The sequence below is a fragment of the Bos javanicus genome, chromosome 8 (assembly GCF_032452875.1).
Source record: "Bos javanicus breed banteng chromosome 8, ARS-OSU_banteng_1.0, whole genome shotgun sequence".
NCBI classification, from domain to species: Eukaryota; Metazoa; Chordata; class Mammalia; order Artiodactyla; family Bovidae; genus Bos; species Bos javanicus.
In genome coordinates, this window is record NC_083875.1 from 71,224,449 (window position 1) to 71,243,192 (window position 18,744).

Genomic DNA, 18,744 nt, shown 5'->3' on the forward strand with positions numbered 1-18,744 from the left:
GGGTTGCCTTTCCCTTCTCCAGGGGATCTTCCTGACCCAGGGATTGAACCCAGGTCTCCTGCATTGCAGGCAGATTCTTTACCGTCTGACCCACCGGAGATATAGTTAATGGGTCCTTTAAAATGACAATCTTATATAAACAGGAGTCTTTCAATGGCCTTTATTGTTGATGAATAGCTTAGTATTACACCATGGTGAATGTTTCTACTCATTATATATTTGGGTTTCCAGCTGAAGGACACCGGGACCCCTCCCTCCACCACGCCTGTCAAATACAGCAAACGCATGGAGTGTGTAGTCAGACTCAGACAATTTATTTTACTGAATTGAGATTCAAGTTCAACTAAGCATTCTAACAGGTAACAAGATTCAAACATCAGAGGAAAATCTCTTTACAAATCACAAGCAAGCAAGCTCACACAGAACCTATGGGCCATCAGATGAACTTCCACTTTATTCTCAGCACCCATCCCTCTGGAGTGTCGCAGGGTGAGGCTGCCAAACACAGAAAATGATACAACAGCACAACTGCCCGAGGGCAATTATTCTTTGAATGGAAAACACCATTTAAATCAAAAACATTTAGAGATGCTCCCTTAGTTTGTATAATTCCTAACCTCGAAATAAAATCTCAGTAACAGAACACAGAATTCTCCTTGGTTGGTCACCTCATTCACTACGGAAGAGGACAATCAATAAAAACGTAAAAAAACATAACCCTGAAAGAGAAATAAATAACTAAATAATTTACTTATAGGTAGTTCTGCTGCACTCATTGCACGTAACCACACAATATTCTAAAGCTGATTTTTTTTTAAAAAAAGCTTGGAAAACGCAGTTGCCTGTTTGAGTTTCTTGCTAAGTGGTGCATGCTTCTTAGATGGAGAAGTATCCTATGTTAAATCTGAGTTTCAGATTTAAACACCAGGTACTCTAGAGCTTTCCCACCTGGGTGCACAGGTATGGTGACAGGAGAGCAAGGGGTCTCCCCAGCTTCCAGCTGGGGAGCTGCAAAAAGCCAGTGGTTTAGGGCGAGAATGTGCAAAAACCACTGGGACCAATCAGTCTGTTTGTACTTTTACTGTGATGTCATTGCAGGGACTGTAAAATATTCAAGAACATTCTCTGGAGGTTTAAAAAGGAGCAGCACAGGTAGGATGATGAACAGAAGCGTTTACTTGAGGAATCTTTCCACCCAACAGAAAGCTAACACAGAACACTGCTCTTTTCGAGGCTTTCAGCAAGTTCCCTCCCACCCATCTGATTTCTCCTGCTTTCTGTCACTAAAAGTGTTCACACTTTACTGCCTTCTTAGCCAGCCCTTAATTGACATTATTTCTTTGCTTCCAGAAGTAGGCCCCTCCTGTGCCTGCTGATGTCACAACAGGGCAGAGTGAGCGCCCACCCCCCAACAGCATGTTTTAAATTTGGGTTGGGGGAGGGGGGAATATGTTATCTGGTTTATTAGAAAACCAATCTTGAAAAGTACCTAGAGAAAAAGATGAGTGAGATTCTGGCACATCCACAACTATTTTCAGATTGCAGTTGGTCATGTCTCTGGCCCTTCTTTCTGTGCTCACGCTGGTCGCAGGGACCTCTCTAAATAGAGAGAAGGCACTGGATATCCGTTCTTGAATGGACCCTCTGTGGAGGCTCAGCAGCGTCCTCTCTAAAGGGACACTGAGTAAGTGTCTGAGGCTCTACAGGTCACATGTAGTCTCTGGTGTGTATCGGTTACTTTTCCTTTAATGACCTCAAAAAAACTGAAAACACATTCTCAGCTCAAGAGTCTCCCAGATTTTCCCTGTGGGTGATGGCTTGCCAAGCCTCTGCTGGGATTTCTTTGATGGGGTACACAGCTCCGAACTATGCAAAGTACAAGGCCACTGTGCCTTGGGACCCTAATCTGGGGACTCCTTTTGGAGACTGAGATAGGTCCTGGCAGACGGATGTCAAGCTTGGATCTTCCATGCTGGTCTCTGCTGCACTCCCCAAACATACAGAGCTGGACCACATTAGCACCCTTTATCTAAAAAGTGGCTGTTTACTAGGAGGTCTTAATTTACGCCCACTTAAACCTACCTGTGCTAGCTTATCCTTGTCGTGATCTGAAAGGCAAAATCACATATTCCAGGTACTGGGAAATTTTCATCCTGCAGGTTAGGGCCTTACTACTCCACATGGCTGGTGGTAGAAAAGCTAACGTGTAAACTTACTTTTTGTTCATCACTAATGCCACCTACAGTCCGCAGGGCAACCCCTCTAAGAAGCCAAGGAGAAGCATGCCAGCTCTCTACCCCTGGGGTACTCACGACACAGCTCACAGTGTGGCTGTGCCTTGAAAAAGAACAGTGTTTACCAGGAACCAAGGAATTAAACAGGTGGAGATCAGCATTTCAGAGGCTGGATTTTTTCGAGAAATACCTGTCTCCATCCTCTCTTAAGTCTCTCTACACATGAGATGCTATGACACCATTTAGCTCCTCCAACCTTCTTGATATCTGAGAGGCAAACTTTCTACCAACAATTTTTCCATTGTTAGAATGTTCACTTCGAAGAGCAGGATCAGAGGATTTGCATTTCTTTCATAAATCTGTAATCTCTTTTTTTTTTTTTTTTAAATCTGTAATCTCTTAAGTTATCAACATATAGTATGTCAGGTTTTTAAGTAATTACTAGACAAGATGAATATCCAATTTTTTTTCTAAATTAAATAAGGGCTTAAGAACCTGAATTCTTTCTCTCATCAGTGTTTCTTTTAAAAAGCAGCTGATGACTCTCAAAATATAAATCTGTTACCAACTAGATGGATTTACCTGTTGTGGAATTAAGAAATAGTCTAGGGGCGTGCATGCATGTGTACACGTACACACACACACACACACACACACACACACACACCATCATCTAAAAAACTATGTATGAGAATGTCCAAAGTTTCTGAACTAAATAAATAGGTAAAAAACCACCCATCTCACAGACTTTTTAGATTTTTGTTTGAAATGTCAAACTTGTTTTCCTCAAAATGTGAGTTGATTCTTCTTTCTCTTAGTCCTGTGGCTTTACAGTGGCCCTGCCAGGACTACCTCAACCACAACAATCAAGCCAAGTCTCTGAAATACGAGGGCAGGAGGGATACCAACTTATAGGTGGAAGAAACCAGAGCACAATTAAATAACCACAAATGAATGAGAAATACAGACATGCCAGTTGGCAGACACCAGCTCCAGTTCTAACAACATTAAAACCAGTGAAACTATGAATTTTCCAACTCAGTCAAAAACATAGTGTTCTAAGGGTGCTGAAAGATGGGATGAAGGAAGTAATTGCCTGTGGTTGGTATCGAGGACTGATTTTTTTCTAAATGAAATGAAATGCAACAGTAGACTCTGAAGCATGTGCTTTTAAAAGTGACAGCACTGTACTCTCTCACTCTCTCCCATTGGTGTTGGGCGCGCGCACGCGCGCACACACACACACACACACACACAGCACTCTGGTCATTTTCACATTTTTTCAGGTCTCTTCCTATCAATTTTAAAAACTGCTACCTCTTGGTGCCTATACCTACCTACTGTGGATATAAATGGTTCTGGTTTTTTAAACCTGCCAAGAAAATAAACAGTAAGAGCCCGGAACAATAAATAAAACTAAGCATCTCCCTCTTTAGGTGAGAGCTTTCAAGACAGAAACAGGGATGATCAGTCCAGTGAGAACGTGTTCTGGTTCTGTGAAAGCGTCACCCCTCAGTTCCAACTCCCCTGACAGAGGACAGCCTGCTGTTTTCCTCCAGTATCAAAGTGCATCTGTTTAAAATCGAATATGCCTTAGAGAACAACCCAAAATCTTTGTAATTTTTGTCAGACAGTCTATGCAGCAAAAATGAAGTGATGCTCCCTTTTCCTGACTCCTCCATTCAAAGCTGTACACAGAACAGCTGGACGCAATACTTCTAGGAGAGTGGAGTTTACTAACAGTGGGGTTTGGTTTTGTTTCAAGGAACAAAAAGGAAAAGGAAAAACAAAACTAAGTGAGAATGAAGAGGAGAAACCCTGAGGCAAAAATGGCTTTTCCTGTAGAGTCTTCCGGGGGCTCGGAGTCCGGTTCATAAGGTACCAGCTATCTTCTGGGACGGAAGGCCTTCCTCCAGCCAGACGGCGGCGGCTGAGCCGCTGCGCGGGGCCCGCCGGTGGATGCGCCGCAGCCGCAGCAGGTAGAGGAGGATAGCGAGCAGGACCACCAGGAAGCAGCCGGAGAACAGGTAGTGGTTGTACACAAAGGAGAAGCCCCGCCAGTGCGCATGGCTGGCCCGGAAGGTCTCCTGCTGGATGTCTCTGCCCCGGGGAACAAGAATAAACAGGACGGCTAACTAGGCAGGCAGCAGATGCAAGGTTACGGTGCCCAGGGACCGGGCAGGGGGGACCTGGTTTAGGACCCGGCTCTGCAGACAGGAACTGTCACCTCTGTCTCCCAGACCCGGTTCCCTCACCTCTAAAATGCAGGATAATGCAGCCCAGCAGAGGGTGGTTCTGAGTACGAAAACGGTAACACATGAAAGTGTATTCATAAGTCTGGAGCTGTTACCAACACTCTGGTTTGGGTAACAAAAATCAGAGAAAGTTAGAACTGTGTTTCACTAATACACAGAAGCCATGTGGAATCAAAGCACATGTTTGTGATCAGTAACACCTACTTCTCAGTTTCTGCTGTTAACCCAGCTAAATATGCTGCTGGGCAAGGCTTAATTAAATGAAGGGAAAAACAAAACCAAAAGCAGCTAATACATTTATTTGTGAACTAGGGTTCTGATGTGGGGGTCAACTGACAGCCAGGTCTGAATGTGAAAGGGGAAGAAGACACATCTTTATTTTATGACTCTGGCTGCAATGCAGTATTTCCACTGAATGTGAATGCAGACAAAGACCACTACAGTGTCAGCAGGACATGTGAGTTCCTAGTACAACTCACAGATCTTTTCCATCACACTGGGGTGTTCTGCAGATGCCTCAAAATACTATCAACAGGTATCACTACACTGAAATTCCAGAAAATATGAATTCTGCTGCCAGGTCTTGCTATCTAAGGTTTTAATAAGGAAGAACATAAACTACAAATCACAAGTTTGTCTTCTGTAATTTTTGATAAATATATTGCAATATAACAGTTTCCTCTATAAACTTTTGCATTTATATTATGCAGTAAAAGCAAGATTTCAGGAAGTGGTCCAAGGCCATAAGGGTTAAGGACCCTAGAATGGACCCCTCTGTGTCGGGGCTAGGGAACAGAGAGCTGATGACAATGGGAGCGGAGGATGCACCAGTGTGGAAGACCAAGTCAGAAGCCCCCCCTCCCCACCCCTCCAACCCCGCCATGCTCCCAATCTGCCCTCAGCCAGCATTAACAACGCCCCAAAAGCCCACACCCACGCTACCAGGATCCCTTAGACGCAGAGAAGCACCTTCGGCTGGATTTCTGTTACCAGATGCCCAGCCTTACCTCAAGGGTAAGAAGCGGGTCCTGTAGAGGATTGCTCCCAGAGTCCACTGCACCTCCTTGTCGTAAACCTGCAAGGCTGTCTTTAAATTTCTGTAGTTGACAGGAAACGAGAAGCCCCTGTGGAACACCTCAAACATCCAGGCAGATTTGAAGCACTGATACCTACAAATGGCACAGACATGAAGGGGACTGAGTCACTGGTCCAAACACACCCCTGTGGTTGGTCTTGCCCTCTGTGATCGACTTCACGAGGCTGGTCCTGAGGGCCAAATCAGCATCTCCAGCTGATTCGCTTGGTTTATACTCCTTGTCCCACATCTTTCACCTGTCAAATCGATTCGCCCATGAAACCTGATCTCTATGTAATTTAATACGTGGTGCCCATGAGAGATTTTTCCCTTCGGCTTTCCATCATTTAACTCCTTTCTGAATAAATACTGAGCCAGAGTCACCTTCTTTGAACTTCAGTTTCTTTTTTATATAATGAGAACATGGGAGGGTCCTTTTTGGCTCTGATAGTCTATGATTTTAAATATTTATCAGAGGCTTGCTTTTTGCAAAGTGCTGGGCTAAGCAAGTAATACAATATCATCATAAATAATAACATAGCCAATGTGGTTAAGCAAAGGATTTTTAAAAAGCAACAAATGTCATAAAACAAAACAGAATATGATAAATGTGCCAGAGTCATAATGAGGGCTCTGGAGACTCGGAGAGAGGGACAGAGCCTGGCTGAGTGGACAGAGGAAAAAAAGCTCTGACCTCTGACCTCTGGGCAGCGCATCAATGGCAAAAGATGCACAGGAGAATCCCAGGTGGAAGGAAGACCAAAACGGAGCCCAAGACTGCAAGACATGTTTGGGCGAGTCTTTGCCATCCATCTGAAAGGACCCTGGGCAGATGTGGAAGAGCAGGGACCGATGAGGACGCAAAGGTAGACTGGGGCCAAGACTGGACACACAGTTTCTTCAACGTACCCTGGGCTCTCTGTCCATGACTTACTTGAGCCTGTGGAGGTCGGCGTGAGAGGCATACAGTCCTCGGTCAAAGCGTTCCCGCAGGATCGACCACTTCGTGGCACAATAATCCTGAAAGAAATTTCACCCCAAGTATATCCCTAGTAAAAGCTTATTAAATTTTTTTCATTTAAAAAAAGTATTGACCAAATTCATATTCATAATGAACATATCCTTCCAATTAGGAAACACAAGCTTAATGTATGTCCATATCCCACAAGGACATGACACACACACTCCGTGAATGCTTCACTGATGAGAGAGACAATGCTTGTTTTTCATCTTAAATTTTGGTCAAGATCATTGTTACAGAGAGTTTCACTGCCCACAAGCAACCTCTTCCAAACTGCTGAGTTTCTCCCCCCATGACTGCATGTGACTGGCACAGATTTTGGAAAAGTGAAGTTGTACCTCAGATGATTCAGACTTAACACCTAGGTCCATGGCTACATGGTATTCTGGGAACTCAGTGTGTGTTCAGTTGCTCAGTCATGTCCGACTCTTTGCGAACCCAGGGACTACAGGCTCCTCTGTCCATGCATTCTCTAGGCAAGACTACTGGAGTGGGTAATCATTTCCTACTCCAGAGGATCTCCCTGCCCCAGGGGTCAAACCTGGGTCTCCTGAGTCTCTTGCATGAGCAGGCGGATTCTTTACCATGTGAGACACTAGGAAAGCCCCTGGGCACACAGGGATGATTACAAGAGATGGGAAAGAGATGCCACCTTTTCCTGATGTCACTTGTACAGAGGTATATATTAAGAGCTAAGACTTACTGAACACTGTGTCAGCACCTTTTCTGAATGTAATGCTTAAAACAGCTCCTTGACATGGCTGCTATTCTAAACTCTGTTTAAAGGGTGAAGAAACTGAGGCTCAGAGAAGCAGTGAAACTCAAGACAGGGGACACAGAAAATATGGTGCTCAGCCTGGGGTGAGAGGGTTAGGACACCTGTCAGGCAGAGGAAACACCACGGCTGAAGACAAGATGGAAGGGAGCACTGACAGGAGGGAAACAAATAAATCTCTGATACGATTAGAGCATAAAGTGCTGGGTGGGGAGACGCGGGCGGGGGCGGGGGCAGCAGACACACTAATGTATTTGAAATTCATCCTAGAAGCAAGAGGAAACGCTGAAGACTCTGAAAAGGAGACCAGGTGGCAGCACTTGGGTTTCAGACAGAACACTGGGGAGCAGTGCGGAGAATGAATAATGGGAGGGAGACCAGAGCAGGAGCACCAGAGGGAGGCTCCTGCAACGGTGCAAGTGACAGAGTCCAGGACTGGGACAGTGAGGGTGGGACAGAAAGCAGGGAGAGCAGAGGCTGAAAAGTTATTTCTGACGTATAATAATATGCTTAATGATTGCTGTAACAGGGTGTACGGGAAGGGATGGATGAGTGACAGAGGGAGGGGAGGGGGACTAGATGGCTTGTGATGCCATGATCAAGGCAACACAGCAGAACAGAATGGGGAGACAGGAGGGGTTGTTTGGAGTTGTGAGAGCTAGCAGGCACTGGGCAGGGGTCACATGTGGAGCCTCTTTCTGGGAGGCAGCAGCAAACCATGAATTCAGATGAGACCAGCCAAGAACCTACAGGTCAGAGGACCAAGGGAGGCGACTGCCCAGGCTTGGAGCCTAGGGGGCTTTCAGGAAGGCAGGGAGAACAAGAGAAGAGGGGTGCTGGCAGCAAAGGGCAGGAAGCTGTGAGGAGCCGTGGGACCAGAATTACACTATTACGTGTGGGAGCCATGATGGCAGTGCAGTCCATGGAGTGGGGCAGAAATTGGCTCACGGTGGGTGTTTTGGCTTCTGCTGTGACTGTCCCTCTCACCTAACCAAGGCCCAGCCAGGGCTGCTAAGGCGCTGCACACAGCCTTCTGCCACCTCCCATGTCCTGCTCAAGTCTGGGGCTGTCACTGCCTACACCAGCTCCCTGGACAGTTACCTTGGCGGCTCTAGTAAATGCTGTGGCGTCGTAGTCTCCGCCCATCCGTAACACATCTTCCGTGCAGTAGTAGAACTCGGAGAAGCCGTAGAACTCGCTGTTCTGGAAGTGAATTGGAGGCTGGTAGACCCCATTGAGGGAGGTTTGCGTCTCGTTTGTTTTGTTCATGAAAGGCTGGATGGTCTCCCGGCACAGGTCAAAGTCCCCCGTCCCCCGCAGGTACAGCGTCTGTCCGTTTTGCTGGATTTCGTCTTTGATGTCCAGGGGTAGGCAGGGGTCCAGGTATGGAGTGTCAGGAGTTAGTCCGGTCTGTTTCCCCAGGAGTCTACAGGACCAAGAGAAACTTCATCATGAGACTGACAGAAAACTGTGAAGAAGAAGGTGGCTGCAAGTCAGTGTTTCCCAAACTCTGTCCCGTGGAACACAAAAGGGTTTCAGGAAAAATCAAGCTAGAAAAACACAGACTTGAGCCCCTCCAGGAGATTCATAGCACACACCTGAGTACAGCAGACACCTAAATGGGGGCCAGTGAAACTAGGACCTGGTCAGATCACTGATGCTTTCCGTGCCCTGTGACACAGCCTGATGTCCTCCGCTGCTGAGGGTACAGTTAGTAAGCTCTTCCGTGTCTCTTGTTCACTGCAGTCCAACGCCCACTCACTGTGTTATTCCCAGCCCCATTTTGGCCACAAATGCCTGTGATTTTAATTATATATAGATGAAATGTGACTGTAAAAAGAAGGTGCTGGTCTTGTGAAAGCTGGGTCAGATGCCTTAGAAAAATACGATAAAGGCAAAATGCTAGAAAACTGGTGTCAAATTAGGTATTAGCAAGATTTTTTTTTTAAAGTTTGGAAAAATTAGTAAAAATCTAGACAGAAGGTAGTATCAAACTGCTTCACAGATGTCTTTAAGGCTTTGGTATTCTTGAAAGAAAGCCAAAATGGTATCAAATGAGTGGGTGCAGTGCCTGCCAGAGAAATGACAGATGCAGCCTAAGAAAAGCTTTTAGTCCAGAGCGAAAGATTGGCAACTGAATACACAAGTTAGAACAAAATGCTTGAGGTTGATTCTATTTTTACAACTCTCTGCTCTAACTGAATTTTTTAAGTTAACCAACTATTGATCCCAACTGCAGCAGATAACAATTTTACTGTACTGTGGGCTCTGAGAAGTCCTGTAGAAATCTTCACATTGTTCACTGAAATGCTCTACACTTGCTACCTCCCAATGAAATGTCCAGATCTGTCATCCTACTGTGTGTCTTCACCGCTAAAGAAAAGCTCAAGTTATGTTAGTGTTTGACACCAGGAAATCCCATGGGCCTAAAAGGTATTGAACTATTAGGAGGGCACCTGAATTTGACATTCAGTCACTGAAATTAAGTCAAGTTTCTACCTGACACTCAACTGACATAAGATCAGGGCAACTCAAAATGGATGTGCATGTAATAAATTAAAGTCTTTGCCATTAATTTAAAATATTTGAGTAATTTAAAAAGTCTATCATCATTACTAATGGCAAAGAGATAAATATGCATCTGAAGGCTCAATTCAGGACATACGTAAAAAGTGATGACTAATATTTATAATGATTATATAAATCTAGGATGAGCTAAATGTGTATTTCATGCTACAGGTTTTTCTTGCTCTATGTCTAAATTAAGAAGTACCACTCCACGGCCCACTATACAACCTTCTTGACATTAAAACCAATTAGTAAAAATTAGGGCTGCAGAAGAAGGTATTTCTCCAAAGTTCTAAATTAAATGTCCTTATAAAATATTTCTATTTTAAGACTATCATTAAAAATAATTTTAGCAAAGTATGCTATAATATGCCATTTTTAAAAAGAAACTGGGACTACTTACTATCTCTTACCTAACATTATTCAACCAACACGTAGAGCAGAAAAAGAAAAAGTTTTTACTGCTTTTCCTATTCACACATGCAAGTTTCTGGAAAATGAGGAGCTAAATGGCTCTGATTTGGACTTTCTTAAAGTTTAGGCCGCCACAGGTTTATTAAGATTAAATTGTAGTCAATATTTTATAATAACTATAAATGGAGTATAAACTTCAAAAACTGTGAATCACTATGGTGTACATCTGAAACTTATATAATATTGTACATCAACTACACCTCAACAACAACAACAAGGTCAAATTGGTCAAAGAAATACACTATCATTTAGCTCTATAAATCAGGATTTTTCCCCTCAAAATTGTTATATCAAAACAAAACAAAGCATAGTAATTAATAACTCTTTACATAACCCCAGATTTCAGAGTTTTTTTAATTCATCAAAATAGCTTTTCTGTTCTAATGGACTAATTTTAAATAAATATTTGGTACATACTTAAACACATAAAATAAATTTAAATTGATAAGGTGTTTTTGATATTTTCTATACCAGAAATCTTCATAAACTCATTTTTAAAAGTGTTACTGCTAAAGATGCTTAAAATGACAAACTTTGACTTCTGGATCATTTCTTTCTTATGAATAACCTCCTTCCTACAGTCGTATTTACCACATAACCGCCCAGGCTGGTTTCCACGACATTAGGCCATCTCATAACTCAACGCCACCAATGCATCCTGTGGGCCACCAGGAAATCCGAGTGGCCCAGATACTGAGTTTCCCCAGGACTTGACAATCTGGAATAGCACCACCAGGGCTTAAAAGTATTTAATATCCTGAGAGCAAGACCTCTAATCCAGCAGTGAAGCCCTGGGTCTGAGAGTGAGAGCCTCCTTCGGAGCCTGGTAGGCTGGGGCTGAAGGCAGGACCCTGCACCCTTGAATTTCTTCCCCAGCTCAGCAGGCTGGGCGGGCGGTAAACAGCTAGCAGTGCTGACGTTCTTCTGCTGACTGAGGGCTCCTGCTTCGCCTGGGTATGTCTTCTATGAGGACAGACCTAGATTTCAAAGTCGTGGCTGAGCAGTGGAAGGTGCTTTACCTGTTCTTCTGAACTGTGCTGGCAAATATTCTGTCTTCATACCTCTGTCGAGCGGCATTGCCACCAAACCCAAGAAATGTGGCCACATAGACACGGTACACATGCTCCGTTTGGTGAATGTCACACCCCAAGTTAAATTCAGCCAACAGGTTCTTAGCTACTTCTTCCTGCAGACGTAAGGGCCACAAACTTAAGTATTTTAAGCAAAAATAATTACTTCCTTCTAAAAAGAGGGATCCTGAAAGAGTCTCATCTAAAAGGAGCAAACATTTTGCTCCTGCATTTCCCAAGGATCCTTCTAAGCATCTTTCCTACTTCAACATGACAACCCTGACAAAAAATTTCAGGTGGGCTGCACATCTGTGATACCAAAATGACTTTTTAAAAAGAAATGTTAACAATGTGATATAGTAAATCTACTCAGGAAATCCCACACTATGAAAATAGTCTTCAACATTGAAGTCTCTATACACAACCACGTCCTTTGCAATTCTGTGACAGAAAATACTGGATGCCATTGAAATACACAATTCCAGGGAGGGGTTAGTTATTATGGTAGCAGTTTATGGAGGAACATGCTTATGCACTGTTCAATAAAGGACAAAGCTCTGGACAAACAGTAAGATTATAGCAACCATATTTTTAAAAACTATGAGGAGGTAGAAAAAGAATGAAAATAAATACACCAAAACACTATCTTTTTTTTTTTTTTGGATGATGCATCCATGGGAAATTTTTATTCCTGATTTTTCAGTATTTTTTCCCAAATTTGCTTTTCTGAGTTTCTTGCTTTGAGGGGAAAACGTGACTTTTTACCAAGAGTGTAATAGTTTCTAGAGGCATGCGTGGATGGGAAGTAGGAAACACAAATTGCAATACTTGAATTTACAGAGCATTCTTCTAAGGCACTTAATAAACATGTCAAAAACACATCAATGTTTACTGAGTTGACATGGTGTCTGGCAGGGCGTTAAATATACTATATGTGCCACCTCAATCAGTTTTGTAATAATTCTCTGTCAGAGACACTTGCGTTTACATTTACAGCTGAAGAGACCTGCTCAAAAAAGTGAAGTGACTTGCATAAGGTCCCACAATTAGAGAGGACAGGGTGACAATGTACCCAAGCTTGTCCGGCTCCACTCTTTTCTAACCACTCTCTCTGCTCGTATTAATCTACAACTGAACGGAACAGCGAAAGACACAGAGCAATTCGGGAACCCATCTAGACCACCTCTGCTCTACACAAGGCCGCCCAGCCTCCTGGGAAACTAGAGGTAGAGGCAGGGGAGCAGATAAACGACAGAGTGGATCACAAGGTGAGAAACCCGGACCAGTGGATACAAACCTCAGTCTTTACCAGAAAAGTGGACAGCTGTCTGACCACACATCCTTGCCCCCCCACATAAAAGTAATTTTTCCCAATTACAACTTAAGAAATCTGACACTATTATATTAAGTTTTACGATACCTGCTGAGAAAAAAAGTGACTGGAAACAGAAATAAAAACTCAAGTGTGTGGCTGACATACACACCAAAGGAAAATCTACGTAAGTTCAGAAAACAAACCAGCTGACTTCAATGAACAAACACAAACGGCTTAGTGGAGGTTTGCCTTGGTTTCCTCCCGTCTCCTGTCGCCTGGGTTGAGAAGGCGGGACCCTCAGCAAGCACAGTAAAGATGTGTTCAGACTCAGAAAACAAAACAAAAATGGATGGAGACATGTTAAATGAAAACCAAACCAAAAGGAAGGAAATTTGTACAGATAATAACCTGCTGTGAGGAGGCAAAGCTTACAGTTTTGGGTACTTCGTATGCTATCTGGGTTGACACGCCTCCCATGTCTAGAATACCAGCTGTTCTTTTACGAAGAATGGCTTCGCTGCTTTCACTACCAGGGATGTTAACTTCCACTACTGCCTCATCATCTGGAAAGAACAAGAAACATCCATTGGAACGGAACAAATGCAGGGAAGCACAATTTTGCAAACAGTCATCCTGCTTTCATGGTGGGCTCCAGGGTATCTAGGAGACCCAACCCGCTCCTCCCCACTAAGATCAAGTTCACTCAGTGACAGCAGTGCCTCCCACGCTGCTCCCCCACACCCAGCTGTGTCACAAGACTCAGCTCCTTTTCTACGCTTTGCGTGAAATAGAAAAAGACAGAGGTTCAGTTAGACACATTCACTGGGAACACAGTACTTACCATCTTCGATATGCTCAAATCGTCCAAGGACAAAATTAATGCCAATCCAAGCATAGACACCTAAAGACATTGTAAGAAGAGTAAAGTTTAAAAACAGTTTATGTAATTCTGATCAGTGCGATCTGTGCAGACATTTATTTTATCCCGACAAGCTGTGAAAATATTATCTGAAGAAATACACTTTTACTGGTGTTTTTTATCTTTTTCCAGTGGTTTTCCAAGAACTCTCAACTTTTAATTTTGTAGTTTCATACCATTTGCATGTGTTGAAAATATAATTCCCTAGGACCTAGTGTTCCTTTGAAATTTGGAGATTGTTTTGAAATACTGGAGTTTTCACTTTGAGGCTAAATCTATCGAGTGCAAGGTTTTAAAAACAAGTGAACTCTGATTCTTCCACTCCTTTATCCCACGCTCTCACTCAGTTCCCAAGTCTGATTCTCTTTTTATAACATTTTCTACATCCGATCCTCACCTGTTTTCATTATTGCCTTCATTTAATCTGGTATAGCAGTCTAACTGACCTTCTTGTTCCTACTTTCCCATTCCAACTCACGCTATTCTCTACTGGACTGATCCATAAAACAAAGCCCAAACTCCAGAGTCCAACAATTCAAGACCTGTCCAACTTTTCAAAACTGAATAAATTTGACGTGTAACACTGTGTAAATTTAAGTGATACAGTGTGTTACTTTGATACATTTATACATGATTGCCCTTGTAGCAATATTATCATCACATCATTACAGTACAGTATTATTGTCTCTATTCACTATACCATGCATTAACTCTCTATGGCTTATTCATCTAGTGTTACAAGTTTCTACCCTTAAACATCATTAATCTTATCTCCTACCCCGATCCCCTGGTAACCAAAATTTTACTCTGGTTTCTGACTTTTTCAGATTCTACAAATAAATGGTATCACATAGTATTTGTCTTTCTCTGACTTACCTCGCTTAGAATAACGTGCAAAGTCAACCATGTCAAAAATAAAAGGATATCCTTCCTCCTTTCTCTTGGTTACATAAGATTTCACCTTTTCTATGTACCACATCTTTAATTTGTTGATGAACACCTGAGTTGTTGCTGTATCTTGGCTATTGTGAATAACACTTCAATAAACATGGGAGTACATGTATCTTGTCAGAATTCTATTTTCATTTCCTTTGGGCATATACCCAGAAATATAAATGCTGTCATATGGTACCCCTAATTTCATTGAAAGTGAAGTCGCTCAGTCATGTCCAACTCTTTGCGACCCCATGGACTGTAGCCCACCAGGCTCCTCCATCCATGGACTCTTCTAGGCAAGAGTACTGGAGTGGGTTGCCATTTCCTTCTCCAGGGGATCTACCCGACTCAGATGGTAAAGCATCTGCCCGCAATGCGGGAGACCTGGGTTTGATCCCTGGGTCAGGAAGATCTACCCAACTCAGACGGTAAAGCGTCTGCCCGCAATGTGGGAGACCTGGATTCAATCCCTGGGTTTGGAAGATCCTCTGGAGAAAGAAATGGCAACCCACTCCAGTATTCTTGCCTAGAAAACTCCATGGATGGAGGAACCTGGTGGGCTACAGTCCATGGGGTCGCAAAGAGTCAGACACGACTGAGCAACTTCACTTTCACTTTACTTTCAATGAAATTAGGGGTACCATATGACACAGCATTTATATTTCTGAGAACTTACTTTATTGAGGAACTTCCATATTATTTTCCATAGTGGTGGACCAATTTATATTTCCATCCCTAGTGTATAAGGATTCCCTTTTCATCCATTTCTCATCAGAACCTGCTATCTCTTGTTTTCTTGAGGGTAGCCATTCTAGCAGGTATGAGGTGATAGCTTACTGTGGTTTTATGTTTTCCTGATGATTAGTGATATTGAGCATCTTTTCATGCGCCTGCTAGCCATTCTGACACCCTCTTTTGAAAATGTCTATTTAGTTCTGCCCATTTTTAAATCAGATTTTGTTGTTGTTATTAAAGTCATATGAGTTCTTTACATATATTTTGGATATTAACCACTTATATGAAAGATGATTTGCAAAAAGTTCCTCCTATTCTGTAGGCTATCTTTTCATTTTGTTAATTATTTCTTTTTCTGCACAGAAGCTTTTGAGTTTGATATAGCCCATTCGTTGATTTTTGCTTTTGGTGTCTTATCCAAAAAAATCATTGCCATGATGAACTTCTTTCTTTCTTACAAGAGCTGTACAGCATCAAGCCTTATGTTTAGGTATTTGATCCATGACATAGGGGTCCAATTTCATTGCTCTGCATGTGTTTCTCCAGGTTTTTGAGCATCATCAATTGAAGAGACAATTTTTTATCCATTAAGTTTTCTTGGCTCTCTTTTCAAGTATTACCTGACAGGATTTAATAACAGGCCCTCTATCCTGTTCCACTGGTTGCTGTGTTTATTTCTGCACCAGTACCACACTATTTTGATTACTATGGCTTTGGAGTAGAGTTTGAAACTCAGACACCTGATTGGCTTTGTTCTTTTTTCTCAGGATTACTTTGGCTATCTGGGGTCCTTTGCAGTGCCACCCACAATTTAGGATTGTTCTATCTCTGTAGATAATGTCTCTGGTATTTTCATGGGAATTGCATTCAATCTGTAGATGACTTACCAACTCTATAGAACATCTTTCCATATGGTTATGGCTTTGATTGTTTTCAGTAAAGTCTAGGCAGTTTTCATTGTACAGATCTTTCACTTCCTTGGTTAAATTTATTCCTAAGTATTTCACATTTTTCATGCTTCTGTGGGTGGGACTGTTTTCTTTTTTAGATGCTTCATCATTAGCATAAACAATGCTAATGCTCATTTTGCATCCTCTTTACTGAAATAGTTGACAAATACAACAACTAATATTTTTGACTGAGTCTTTGGAATTCTTTGTATATGAATACATCATCAGCAAACAGCATTAAATTTACTTCTTCCTTTATGGATGCTTTTCTTAGCCTTACCTAACTGCTCTAGCTGGGACTTTCAATATTATATTGAATAGGAGTAAGAAGAGTGGGCATCCTTGTCTTATTCTTGATCTTTGAGGAAATGCTTTCATTTTATATAAAAAAATGTTATACAATGTTATTATAACATTATAATGTTATAATAACATTATAACAGCTTTAATGTTAGCTGTGAGTCTGTCCTATATGGCCTTTATTATGCTGAGGTCTGTTCCTTCTATATCCAATTTATTAAGGGCCTTTTTTTTTTTTTTAAATCATGAAAGGATATACTTTGTCAAATGCTTTTTCTGCATCTATTGAGATGAAATGATTTTCATCTTTCATTTTACTGATGTACTACATTTATTGATCTGCATATTTTCAATCACACTTGTATCCCAGGGATAAATCCTACTTGGTCATAGTGTATAATCCTTCTAAGGGGTTCTTTTTAAAAAAAATAATTTTATTTATTTATTTATTTTTGGCTGTGTTGGATCTTCACTGCTGCACAGGCTTTTCTTTAGTTGCAGTGAGTCAGGACTACTCTCTAGTTGAGGTTCGTGGGTTTCTCATTGTGGTGGCTTCTCCTGTTGGAGACCACAGGCTCTAGGGCGTGTGGGCTCTGGTAGGTGCGGCTTCCAGGCTCTAGTGCACAGGCTCAATAGTTGTGGTATACAGACATGTGGGATCTCATGACACGTGGGATCTTCCTGGAGAAGGGATGGAACCCGTGTCTCCCGCATTGGCAGGTTGATTCTTTACCACTGAGCCACCAGGAAAGCCCTACGGTGTTCCTGAATATATCTGAAAAAGCCTTTCCTTCTCCTTCATATCTGAAGGATAATTTTACTGGATAGAGTATTTTTGTCTGGCAAACTTTTCTTTCAATACTTTGAATATGTCATTCCACTCCTTGGCCTCTGTAGAGTTTTCCCAGAAAAATCTGGTGACAGCCTAAAGTAGGTTTCTTTGTAGATTACTGTCTTGTTTCCCTGGCTGCCTTTAAAACTTTTTTCATCACTCTTTTGACAGTTTTAATGTGTCTTGAAGGTCTTTTGTGTTGAATAACAAAGTGTTTCCATTAGCTCTGTGGACTGTATATCCAGCTTCTTCCTCAGGTTTTGGAAATTCTTAGCTATTATTTCTCTGAATGCTCTCTGCTCCCTTCTCTCCCTTTCTCTTCTTCTAGGATATCCATGAGTCTTATGGTGGCTTTCCTAATGAAGTCTGATAGTTAAGGGGTTCTTCACTTTTAAAAAAATCTTAGTTCTCTCTCCTCTTCCACCTGAAACATTTCTATATTCTTACCCATGAGTTCATTTACTCTCTGTTCCATCTGATGTGCTTGACTTCCAATGCTTTCTAATGCATTCATCTCATTGACTGAGTTCTTCAGCTCCACAATTTGTTTGGTTCTTTTTCAGAATTTCAACCTCTTTGGTAAATTATTTTGTTAATTTTATTCCTGAGATCATTGTATGGTCTTTCTGAGTTTTCTTGTAGCTCACTGAATTTCTTCCTAACAGCTATTTTGAATTCTTTATCAGTCAGATTGCAATACTCCACGTCTCTAAATTTAGTTGCTTGAAAACTGTTTTTTTTTTTTCTTCTTGTGATATCACATTACTTGATTTTCACAGTTTGATGAAAAGTGTCTGTCACAGCATTTGAATAGTGAATGACTTTCTTATTTAAGTTAAGCTTTGTTTACGTTCATTCTAACAATTCAACACATTGTTAATTCGAAGCCTTTCTTTGTTTTCTACAAGGTGGCGCTACAGCACAGCTTTTGGTTTCTCTTACCTTAGCGGCCTCATCACTAAGGCTGGGAGAATGAACATAAAAAAAGCCAGTGGAGAGGGAAAAAAAAATGGATGGTGACACAGCTGGGGAGATGTATGCTTCACACCTGGAGCTTTGGGCGTGTTAAAGAGAACAGGATCCTTGAGTGGGGGAGGACATCCCCAAAGGTCCGTGGGCTGTCTTCTTGCAAGAATCCCACAGCAGACAGCAAGAAACTTGTCTCTTCAGTTCTTTCTGCCTTCTTCTCCTTTCTCTGCTCACAGTAGCTGTGGTCTCTCCAGCTGTAGTACTCTCAGTCAGGTGAATTCACCATCCCAGCTCATCACCTTCACCCTCCACCACC

The 18,744-nt window shown here is 42.2% G+C and overlaps 1 protein-coding gene across 3 annotated transcripts in view; it reads right to left on the minus strand.

The window, feature by feature from the left end:
- Window positions 1–293: 293 nt before the first annotated feature.
- Window positions 294–18,744, minus strand: part of ENTPD4 (ectonucleoside triphosphate diphosphohydrolase 4) — a 37,736-nt gene continuing 19,285 nt past the window's right edge. For 2 of the 3 annotated variants that reach the window (XM_061425849.1, XM_061425850.1), the window contains exons 7-13: window positions 13,629–13,688; window positions 13,196–13,350; window positions 11,422–11,588; window positions 8,462–8,786; window positions 6,499–6,584; window positions 5,497–5,658; window positions 294–4,334 (exon numbers count right to left, since the gene is read on the minus strand). In XM_061425849.1, the coding sequence (XP_061281833.1) occupies window positions 4,106–4,334; window positions 5,497–5,658; window positions 6,499–6,584; window positions 8,462–8,786; window positions 11,422–11,588; window positions 13,196–13,350; window positions 13,629–13,688 (1,184 nt within the window). In that variant the 3' untranslated portion in view covers window positions 294–4,105. The remainder of the gene's footprint in view (window positions 4,335–5,496; window positions 5,659–6,498; window positions 6,585–8,461; window positions 8,787–11,421; window positions 11,589–13,195; window positions 13,351–13,628; window positions 13,689–18,744) is intronic. The other variant, XM_061425851.1, reaches the window with a different exon arrangement.